Below are 12168 nucleotides of genomic sequence, written 5' to 3'. Positions count from 1 at the left end.
TGCCACTATTTTGGGGAACATAATTTATTGATTAGCTGAGGGCATGCAAGACAAATAAGCAATGCTGCCATCGATATTGGCTTTTTTTTCCCCTCTGTTCTCAGTGCGGTAATAATAAAATATTACGTACGAACACAGTGATACCAGATATTCAAAGTATTATCTATCTTTTATCAATTTTGCACAATAATTAAAATAAGAAGTTATATTTATTTTGAGGGTTATTCTCATTGTGACAATGCCAAATATGTAAATTTTATGGTTAAAAGAAGTTTTTATTATTATTTTTTAACTTTTCATTAACCTTTATTAAACATAATTTTACTTTTTTTTTTGTCCCGCTTGGGGACCTGAAGTAGTGATCTATGACAGTATTCGATGGCATTATACCCTGGCAGTATTACACTGACAAGCAACCTTTTAGGCAACATCTCCAGCAGGGCCAAATAGGCAGATACTGATGGCGTGCCTGGGGGCTTTTGTTAGGACTCTGTCAATCACTTCGATGCCATGGTTACTACTGAACTGCAGCGTCTAAGAGATTAACCTGCTGGGATCAAAGCTGGCTCCCATCCCAGCAGTTACAGCAGAGCTCATGGAGTTCATGAAGAGACATGAAGTACAGAGAGGACGGACAGGACAGGCTGTGGTAATGGAGACTGCATACAAGTGCTGCTGCTCATTACCCACATCCCCACCTCCTCTCTGTCTTCTCATGAACTCCATTCCCACAGAGAATCATCTGAAGATCTTATCTGTATTCAGGATCATAATCACTGAGAAGCAGAGCAGAAGGGAGGATGAGACAGATCTTTAGCTCAGAGTTGTGAAGTCACTTGTCTTCCTGTGTGATTAGGACAGGTTTTGTGTGTACTAATAGGATGGCAGCCAATTTATTTCTCCTAATGATTGCTCTTCAGACAAAACGAGCCATTCTAACTAATGACAGGTATCTGGGAATATATCTATAATAAAGTAAGATTCATGTATTTTCATTTTCTTAATTCCTGGATAAAGGGGTTCAATTGGCATCACCAGGACCTACCAGGATCTTCAGGCATTGGATGGTTATGGAAAAACATTTGGGGGGGGGGGGGGGGGGAGAGGGCTCTGCAGTAAATTGTAGTAAACCTGGTCAGACTGTGGGAGGCCACGCACTCTCCTCCATCTCATTTTTCCAAAAGTGGGAGTGCGGTGTAAAATTGAAAACGATTTGAAAAATTTGAACATTTTGTGCACACATTTGCAACTTTTGTGCAGCTTTTCCCTCCGTTAAAGAGGATCTTTCACTAGTATACAAACTAAAAACTAACTCTATCTGTGGGCAGAGCGGCGCCCAGGGGTCCCCCTGCACTTACTAGTATGCCTGGGCTGCCGCTCCGTTAGCCCGGTATAGGCTCCGATGTCTAAGCTCAGTCAGTTGTACTGGACTGATTTTTTGTAGGAGGCGTGTCCCTTGCTGCAGTGCTGGCCAATCGCAGTGCACAGCTCATAGCCTGGCTATGAGCTGTGTGCTGCGATTGGCCAGTGCTGCAGCAAGGGACACGCCTCCTACAAAAAATCAGTCCAGTACAACAGACGGAGCTGAGACACCGGAGCCTATACCGGGCGAATGGAGCGGCGCCCAGGCATACTAGTAAGTGCAGGGGGACCCCTAGGCGCCGCTCTGCCCACAGATAGAGTTAGTTTTTAGTTTGTATACTAGTGAAAGGTCCTCTTTAAATTTACTTCAGAGCCTTTTGGAAGACAGCACTTCATATTCACACCAACATGCCACCATCATCAGAGGAGCTGTCTCTTAGTTCTATGGTTCCGGTCTCGCAAATTAAAGAAAACTCACTCTACTTTTTTATCCAGACAATCCTTTTATTATAACATATAGACACTAAACACAATGTACCACTCACCATTGCCTGGAATCTAGATTCCTAAGTTCTCGAAGCAACTTCTCATTTTTCTTGAGAAGATGAAAGTTTCTCCTGAAAAAATAAAAATAAAAAGGAGGAATGTGCTTTCAAATTAAAACTATTTTTTGCACTCAGGATATAGGTGTATATAGGTGTCTAACCCCTGGCACTGCATTTTAGAAAGCATCTGGGAGCACCTGACCTCCATCTTTTTAGTACCAGTATTGGGTAGCCTGCGATATGCTCCTTTCTGAACCAGTGTAATGTGGGTGCTACACCAGCTTACTCTTAGGTGGCATTCTGGTCACACAAAATAAGTAAATGCACAGTAGTAAAGTTACTCTGGAATGTACCTCTTTGAGAAGACCCCCCCCCCTTATCCAGACCAGATTTCCAGTTCCACCATATGTTATGTATAATCATCTATTAGAGAAGACCAATTTTAAATGTCATTTTGGTAAACTCAGAGACGTTTCACTCTTTCACACGTACATGCAAGATTTTCATTTATGCTGGTGATGGTATATTCAGGAGCAATTGTAAAAAAAAAAATTGTAAATAAAAAAATGATCAACCGTCACTGGTGCTCACTGAGCTCAGTTATTTTTTTCAGTCCCTGGAGGACCAAAGTGTGATGTGCAGGTCAGACAATCAATGGCCTCAGCGGTGGCAGCAGTCACTGCTGAGGCCAAGTCAAACTTCCGATCGAGCGGGAAACGGAAACACAGGAGAAGGGAGCTCGGTGCTGGAACAGAAGAGCTCATTCACATGACCATGTCCATTTTTTAAAGGCTATGTACACCTTTGGGGGCATTTTTTTTAATTATTGCATTGTACTCATTTTCAGCTAAAAAGAATATTTTTAATTGGTCTTTTTAAAGATATGGAGTCCCTTTTTTCTGTACATAGCTGAGATGCTCTAGTAGCCCCCTTTGGATTTTCGGTCTTTTCCGTCAGTTGGGGAGCTGACGGGCTCCTTATCTCTGCTCTTAGACCTCCTAACAGGGGTCCCTGGGCAATATGAGATTATGGGGCCCCTGTGCCCCCGCCCACCCTCAAGCCACACCCACACACAGCCCCACCTAAATATCGCGCCACCTACATCACCTACACTTGGTACAGAATTTCTCTTCACTATGTTCAAAAATAAATGTTTACTAATTAAAAAAAATGGTACATTTCCAAAATCAAGGTTTTAATAAATTAACAAAATATAACAGGTGTAACAAATGTCTTCTTAGCTGAACATTTTAATAAGATAACAAAATATAGAATATGAAAACTTACATCACAGAAAATACCGCTAATCTCTTCCTATTACCTAAATGTGAGCATCGAATTCCAAGACATAACAGTGCATCTTCAAATAAGAAAAAAGGTGCATCTTAAAAAATGAAAAAAGTGCATAATAAAAAAAACACTGTAAAAAATTGTAAACATTTGAATGTTTGTTGCAAAATATTTAGCATTCAACTGAATGGTTGACAGCATATTTTAGAATAAATCCTGCACAGAATATTAGGAAACAAATGTCTGTAAAATACACACACATACAAGCTAAATTAACAATTAAAAAAATTAAACTCACTCAGTAAAAGTAAACACGTTTTAACAAATAAGAAGCTCTGACCTGCATGTTACAAAATCTGTCAATGATTTTATCTTTGTCACTCTTTATGTTTAGTGCAACTTGCTTTTCTACTGCAATGAGCATCAATGGCTCCAGGTTATGCTGTGAAAGAGATGACTTAGTCTTGACTTTAATATTTTTAACTTGGAAAAGCATCTTTCACATGTACACTGTGTAGTGCTCAGTGTAATTAAATATTGGTATGCCAAGAAGAGATTCTCAAAGGCCGCTGAACACCGTCAGTACTGATACAGTAGTTTGAAAGCACAAGACATGCAGTTCTAGCAGGAGTCCTTCTTTGCAGCAGCCGTAGACGGCTCAGATCTAGAGCTTCCAAATCTGAAACCAATTCTTCACTCTCCTCCTCAGTCATCACTGCCATCCAACAAGCCTTTACGGATATATTTGCAGCTGGGGGCAAATAAGATTAGTTCTTCACGTAGAGCAACTGGGTCTATTACTGGTACTGCTTCTGAAATAACATTCAACTGCATTTTGTCTGAAGAGGCCAGTATTTCCCCAAACCGATTGGGATCAAAGCAAGACATTTGCTTGTAAAAGTTCTCCATGAGTGGAAAATCTTTACTTCACACTCTCTACTCAACGATAACACTGCAGCAAGAAATCTGAAAATGTTTCTTATTATCAGTACCTTCTGCTTTTCTCGTGGATCTTAGGTCTGAAAAGCTCCTATTCAAACAAATGTTTTCATTTGCCAACTTCTCAATTAAAAAATAAAATAAAATCTATAAAATGAGTTGCCAACTGCAAAACGCTTTACAGCATCATCCACCATTCCTCCATGCCTGGATAAAATAAAGGCCTGTTGATTGCAAATAATCCGATACAGGGGTAGTAATGTCAAAAATACGAACAAAGGTAAAAGCTACCAGGATGGTTTCAAATTTGCTGGGGTTTTCACCTAATTTCAGAGCTTCGTGGCGAACAGAGGTTGAAAAAAAAATCTGAGGATTCGCTTACTTGTTCCAAGATAATTAAGAGATCGGAGCCTAACTCTTTGGAATGATCGTCAAAGCTTCTAAATAACTTTCAAAGTGCTCTAGGTCTGCTTGACCACCTTGTTCTGAAACGACGTTCCAGCTTTTTAAGCTTAGAACTGCCAGTCTTTTTTTTTCATCTGGTCTTCCCAGAGTTTCATCCTTTTGTATGATTCAGTGAAAAATGTTGATAGGTGCTAAGGAGCCCAATGAGACCGACTGCTGGAACACACACAGTACTCGCATCGCCAATAACTAAGTTAAGCACATGTGCGTAACACCCTGTGTGAATGTGTGTAGGAAGAACCTCCTTCATAAATGCTTGCAAGCCTGAGTAAGTCCCACTCAAATTGGCCGCTCCATCAAAAGAATCACCTATGCACTTTTCAAGATTAAGTCCTAAAGCAGATAGTGATTCAGCAAGTATGGGATGTAGGTTTTTACTGCTGGAATCTTCAACTGTAACAAGACAGTAATCTTTCTTTAACTTTATCACCAGCAACATACCGAACAATGGCACACTGATCGTGAGTTGACACATCTTGTGTGGAGTCCATTTGAATTAAAAACATTCATTTATCGTTGACATTTGTTATCGTTGATTTACTTCGGAAAGTGACAAACTTCCCTCTTCCTCTTTTCTCTGGATCGTGGCTTTTTACTTTCTGCAAAACATTTCTTAAGTGCTTCTACAAGACTAGACTGTAGTCAGCAAGAGGTTTGACAATCTCCAGAAAATTGCCTTGATTATCAAGATGGTCCTCATTGAACACACCTGCCACAGACTCTAAATGACTGCTTCTGAATGCTGGAACACCAATGAGAAAAACAATATCAAGTATGTGGCTTACAACAGCACGACGTTGGAGTACCTGCCGATTTCTTAGAGACATCTGACCACCTAACAATTTGTGCTTAATGGATTTGCCCCTCATATTGACAAATTAAGCATCACTTGCAAGTTTATGGCATGGAGAGTTTTCACGTTCCGATAATCTTGTTGTGATGCGTCTCCAATCGCTACAACCCTGGATTAACTGAGTCCGCTTATACTTTTCCTGGCCATAATACAGTCCTGATCAAAAGTTTAAGACCACTTGAAAAATGGCAAAAAAATCATATTTAGCATGGCTGGATCTTAACAAGGTTCCAAGTAGAGCTTCAACATGCAACAAGAAGAAATGGGAGTGAGACCAAAAAAAATTTGAGCAATCAATTTAATGAAAACAACGAATAAACTGAAACAGGCTGTTTTTTAGCTGATCAAAAGTTTAGGACCACACCTCCCAAAAAAAAAATACTAAACCCCCCCAAAACAGAAATCCAACTTCCAAACATGAGTACTCAGTAATGAGTAGCTCCGCCATTTTGTTTATCACTTCAAAAATTCGTTTCGGCATGCTTGATGCAAGCGTTTCCATGAGGTGAGTGGGAACATTTCTCCAAGTGGTGAAGACGGCCGCACGAAGCCCATCTACTGTCTGGAACTGTTGTCCATTTTTGTAAACTTTCCTTGCCATCCATCCCCAAAGGTTCTCAATTGGATTTAGATCAGGGGAACATGCAGGATGTGCCAAAAGAGTGATGTTATTCTCCTGGAAGAAGTCCCTTGTCCTGTGGGCATTGTGTATTGTAGCGTTGTCCTGTTGAAAAACCCAGTCTTTACCACACAGACGAGGGCCCTCAGTCATGAGGAATGCTCTCTGCAACATCTGGACATAGCCAGCGGCCCAGACATACCTCCATTTTCACCCCGGCAGCCCCCTGACTTGAGATTGGGAGCAGTTCATGCTCCCCTTTGCCATGCACTAAATCGCGCAGGGCAAAGGCATTTTTTTGGAGATCCGGTGACTTACCAGGGCTCTCCATGGGGCTGCAAATGGCTAGGGCAGCACTAAAGCCCGTCCATCAGAGCCGGTGACGTCACCGAACACACTGCCATGTGTTATTGAAAACAAAAGAGCCCATGCCCTGCGCGATTTAGCGCAGGGCAAGGGAGCGCATCAGATGCTCCGATGCTAGCCTCAGGGGGGCTGCCTGGGTGAAAAAAAAGGGTATGTCCGGGTTCAGCTCTGAACCCGGACAACCTCTTTAAATTTCTTTTCATAGCACCACTTTTGTTTTTATAAGTTCCAGGCATTGCCAATATTTTTATACCTGATGATAAAAATAAGGAATAATTATCCCTGACGTTGACAGTTGCAAAAAACATTAGCATGTTGGAAGTTCAGGTGTTTTTCACCGATCTCTGAATAGGTGGTTTTGCACTGCTGTAGATAACATAATAAGCCAGCAACAGGAAACAAAAAATACCGGAGTGCACAAGAAACATCGCAGAGGCTGAAAACCCACAGAAAGAATTGTGGAGAATTGGTATTGGAATTGAATATCTAGTCCAGTGCGTCAAATCAGTGAAAATTCCCCATTTATTTTAATCTTTTTCTAAATTGGCTGCTTCGACTAGACTTTCATTTTCTGAAAAATTTAGCTTGTGGTGAATAAATCTTTTACTGAATGCACTTCATAAGTAATGTTAAACCCACATTTGGCTGACAGTCTCAGAATAGATTTATATCATCTTTAGTGTTAACTGCAGTCAGGAGATTAAAAATACTAATAGGGTTTATTCATATTCACTTGAATTGCAGCTGAATTGATGTATCCCTATAGTTTAACATAGCAGACCATTAGCTTGGCTGTAGTCTAGGTGAATTGTTCTCAGTGAATAAACCCCCTGATATGGGCTGATGAGGAGCATAGGAAATCACTGACTCCATTTTTTAGCTATACTACATTTTTATGTTTACCACGTAACAGTTGAATCATTAAGCTAAGTGGCTTCTGCGTCTCCATCTAGAATCCCTCACAGTCTTTCTGTTACAGAGCCGGCAACCCACTGGACGCGGGAGCCGGCAACCCACTGGACGCGGGAGCCGGCAACCCACTGGACGCGGGAGCCGGCAACCCACTGGACGCGGGAGCCGGCAACCCACTGGACGCGGGAGCCGGCAACCCACTGGACGCGGGAGCCGGCAACCCACTGGACGCGGGAGCCGGCAACCCACTGGACGCGGGAGCCGGCAACCCACTGGACGCGGGAGCCGGCAACCCACTGGACGCGGGAGCCGGCAACCCACTGGACGCGGGAGCCGGCAACCCACTGGACGCGGGAGCCGGCAACCCACTGGACGCGGGAGCCGGCAACCCACTGGACGCGGGAGCCGGCAACCCACTGGACGCGGGAGCCGGCAACCCACTGGACGCGGGAGCCGGCAACCCACTGGACGCGGGAGCCGGCAACCCACTGGACGCGGGAGTCTGTAAAGCACTGGATGCAGGACTTAATTTTAAAAAAGAACACTCACAAGAGAGAGAATACAAGCCTTCCGCTGGCCCTGCTACCTGCTTGCCCTATCTGTCTCCTCAGTAGGTGCTGCCTGCTCATCTCGTGCACTTATGAAACAGTCTGCTTCCTGCAGAGTCCGCACTGTACAAGAGGAAGGGAGATAGCAGTGGCTGTGAAGGGAAAAGTTCCAGAGCAACCGTACGCTGCCACAGCGCCAGCCCAGCCTGCAGGACATCGGAGAGGCCTGGGGAGCAATAGCCTATGTGTGGCAGACATACCACACATTGCAGCACAGCAGAAAGGCCCATCAGCAGAATTGTAAACAAAAAAAAAAATTGTTTCCGGGCCCGGACTGTGGGAACTTCTAGGTTTAAATATGGCCGCCGCTGCCCTCACGCGGCAGCCATCTTAGTGACTTTCATGTGAGGCAGCCCGTGCGGATGAACTCAGAGCGGCGATTATCGGAGTGGCAGCAGCCTGTAAAAAGAGCCTGGCCTGTTATTGGCATTTGCGGGGATAAAGATGGCCGCCGCTGCTAACGGGCGGCGGCCATTTCGGTGATGTTACTGTGGCAGGCCTGTGCGGAGGAGCACAGAGCTCAGAGAGTGGCAGCATCACCGATCAGAGAGGTGAAGCTGCCAACCGATAAAAGGTACCAGGAGCCTCTCACAGGGCCCCTAGTGGCCGCGGGCCCTCGGTTCATGCCCGAGTGTCCAGTCCACTGCTGCGTCCTAAATAGTCATAATAGCTCGGTTCTTATCTTAAAGGGAACCTGTCACCGGGATTTTGGGTATAGAGCTGAGGACATGGGTTGCTAGATGGCCGCTAGCGCATCCGCAATACCCAGTCCCCATAGCTCTGTGTGCTTTTATTGTGTATAAAAACCGATTTGATACATATGCAAATTAACCTGAGATGTGTCAGAGCTTGAAAATATGACTTCTCTGGTCACACAAGTAAGATATGACTCTTTTATGTTAATTTGCATATGTATCAAATCAGTGTTTATGCACAATAAAAGCACACAGAGCTATGGGGACTGAGTATTGCGGATGTGCTAGCGGCCATCTAGCAACCCATGTCCTCAGCTCTGTACACAAAATCCCGGTGACAGGTTCTCTTTAACCGCTTGCCGCCACGCTAACGCCGAAAGGCGTCATCGCGGCGGCTCTCCCAGGTCACACTAACGCCAATAGGCGTCATCTCGCGAGACGCGAGATTTCCTGTGAACGCGCGCACACAGGCGCGCGCGCTCACAGGAACGGAAGGTAAGCGAGTGGATCTCCAGCATGCCAGCGGCGATCGTTCGCTGGCAGGCTGGAGATCCGAATTTTTTAACCCCTAACAGGTATATTAGACGCTGTTTTCATAACAGCGTCTAATATACCTCCTACCTGGTCCTCTGGTGGTCCCTTTTGTTAGGATCGACCACCAGAGGACTCAGGTAGGTCAGTACAGTCGCACCAAACACTACACTACACTACACGCCCCCCCCCGTCACTTATTAACCCCTTATAAACCCCTGATCACCCCATATAAACTCCCTGATCACCCCCCTGTCATTGATCACCCCCCTGTCAGGCTCCGTTCAGACGTCCGTATGATTTTTACGGATACATGGATCGGATCCGCAAAAAGCATACGGACGTCTGAATGGAGCCTTACAGGGGGGTGATCAATGACAGGCGGGTGATCACCCATATACACTCCCTGATCACCCCCTGTCATTGATCACCCCCCTGTCATTGATCACTCCCCTGTAAGGCTCCATTCAGACGTCCGCATGATTTTTACGGATCCATGGATACATGGATCGGATCCGCAAAACACATGCGGACGTCTGAATGGAGCCTTACAGGGGGGTGATCAATGACAGGCGGGTGATCACCCATATACACTCCCTGATCACCCCCCTGTCATTGATAACCCCCCTGTAAGGCTCCATTCAGACGTCCGCATGCGTTTTGTGGATCCGATCCATGGATCCGTAAAAAATCCTGCGGATGTCTGAATGGAGCCTTACAGGGGGGGTGATCAGTGACAGGGGGGTGATCACCCTGATTACCCTGATCACCCCCTGTCATTGATAACCCCCCTGTAAGGCTCCATTCAGACGTCCGCATGCGTTTTGTGGATCCGATCCATGTATCCATGGATCCGTAAAAAATCATGCGGATGTCTGAATGGAGCCTTACAGGGGGGGTGATCAGTGACAGGGGAGTGATCACCCTGATTACCCTGATCACCCCCTGTCATTGATAACCCCCCTGTAAGGCTCCATTCAGACGTCCGCATGCGTTCTGTGGATCCGATACATGTATCCATGGATCCGTAAAAAATCATGCGGATGTCTGAATGGAGCCTTACAGGGGGGGTGATCAATGACAGGGGGGTGATCAGGGAGTCTATATGGGTGATCACCCCCCTGTCATTGATCACCCCCCTGTCATTGATCACCCCCCTGTCATTGATCACCCCCCCCCCCCCTGGTAAGGCTCCATTCAGACATTTTTTTTGGCACAAGTTAGCGGAAATTTTTTGTTTGTTTTTGTTTTTTCTTACTAAGTCTCATATTCCACTAACTTGTGTCAAAAAATAAAATCTCCCATGAACTCACCATACCCCTCACGGAATCCAAATGCGTAAACATTTTTAGACATTTATATTCCAGACTTCTTCTCACGCTTTAGGGCCCCTAAAAAGCCAGGGCAGTATAAATACCCCACATGTGACCCCATTTCGGAAAGAAGACACCCCAAGGTATTCCGTGAGGGGCATATTGAGTCCACGAAAGATTGAAATTTTTGTCCTAAGTTAGCGGAAAGTGAGACTTTGTGAGAAAAAAAAAAAAAAAAAAATCAATATCTGCTAACTTATGCAAAAAAAAAAAAAATTCTAGGAACTCGCCAGGCCCCTCATTGAATACCTTGGGGTGTCTTCTTTCCAAAGTGGGGTCACATGTGGGGTATTTATAGTGCCCTGGCTTTTTAGGGGCCCGAAAGTGTGAGAAGTCTGGGATCCAAATGTCTAAAAATGCCCTCCTAAAAGGAATTTGGGCCCCTTTGCGCATCTAGGCTGCAAAAAAGTGTCACACATGTGGTATCGCCGTACTCAGGAGAAGTTGGGGAATGTGTTTTGGGGTGTCATTTTACATATACCCATGCTGGGTGAGAAAAATATCTTGGTCAAATGCCAACTTTGTATAAAAAAAATGGGAAAAGTTGTCTTTTGCCAAGATATTTCTCTCACCCAGCATGGGTATATGTAAAATGACACCCCAAAACACATTGCCCAACTTCTCCTGAGTACGGCGATACCAGATGTGTGACACTTTTTTGCAGCCAAGGTGGGCAAAGGGGCACATATTCCAAAGTGCACCTTTCGGATTTCGCAGGCCATTTTTTACACATTTTGATTGCAAGGTACTTCTTACACATTTGGGCCCCTAAATTGCCAGGGCAGTATAACTACGCCACAAGTGACCCCATTTTGGAACGAAGACACCCCAAGGTATTCCGTGAGGGGCACGGCGAGTTCCTAGAATTTTTTATTTTTTGTCACAAGTTAGCGGAAAATGATGATTTTTCTTTTTTTTTCTTTTTTCCTTACAAAGTCTCATATTCCACTAACTTGCGACAAAAAATAAAAAATTCTAGGAACTCGCCGTGCCCCTCACGGAATACCTTGGGGTGTCTTCTTTCCAAAATGGGGTCACTTGTGGGGTAGTTATACTGCCCTGGCAATTTAGGGGCCCAAATGTGTGAGAAGAACTTTGCAATCAAAATGTGTAAAAAATGCCCTGCAAAATCCGAAAGGTGCACTTTGGAATATGTGCCCCTTTGCCCACCTTGGCAGCAAAAAAGTGTGACACATCTGGTATCGCCGTACTCAGGAGAAGTTGGGGAATGTGTTTTGGGGTGTCATTTTACATATACCCATGCTGGGTGAGAGAAATATCTTGGCAAAAGACAACTTTTCCCATTTTTTTATACAAAGTTGGCATTTGACCAAGATATTTCTCTCACCCAGCATGGGTATATGTAAAATGACACCCCAAAACACATTCCCCAACTTCTCCTGAGTACGGCGATACCAAGATGTGTCACACTTTTTTGCTGCCAAGGTGGGCAAAGGGGCACATATTCCAAAGTGCACCTTTTGGATTTCACCGGTCATTTTTTACACATTTTGATTGCAAAGTTCTTCTCACACATTTGGGCCCCTAAATTGCCAGGGCAGTATAACTACCCCACAAGTGACCCCATTTTGGAAAGAAGACACCCCAAG

The 12168-nt window shown here is 44.6% G+C and overlaps 1 protein-coding gene across 5 annotated transcripts in view; it reads right to left on the bottom strand.

Moving 5' to 3' along the window:
• Positions 1 to 12168, bottom strand: part of RALGAPA1 (Ral GTPase activating protein catalytic subunit alpha 1) — a 174168-nt gene that overhangs the window by 33250 nt on the left and 128750 nt on the right. For all 5 annotated transcript variants that reach the window (XM_044271450.1, XM_044271453.1, XM_044271451.1 and 2 more), the window contains one exon: positions 1908 to 1979. In XM_044271450.1, the coding sequence (XP_044127385.1) occupies positions 1908 to 1979 (72 nt within the window). The remainder of the gene's footprint in view (positions 1 to 1907; positions 1980 to 12168) is intronic.

The sequence above is a fragment of the Bufo gargarizans genome, chromosome 11, assembly GCF_014858855.1.
Source record: "Bufo gargarizans isolate SCDJY-AF-19 chromosome 11, ASM1485885v1, whole genome shotgun sequence".
In the NCBI taxonomy this organism is placed as follows: Eukaryota; Metazoa; Chordata; class Amphibia; order Anura; family Bufonidae; genus Bufo; species Bufo gargarizans.
The sequence above is the reverse complement of the archived record's forward strand: the minus strand, read 5'-3'. Positions and strand labels throughout refer to the sequence as shown.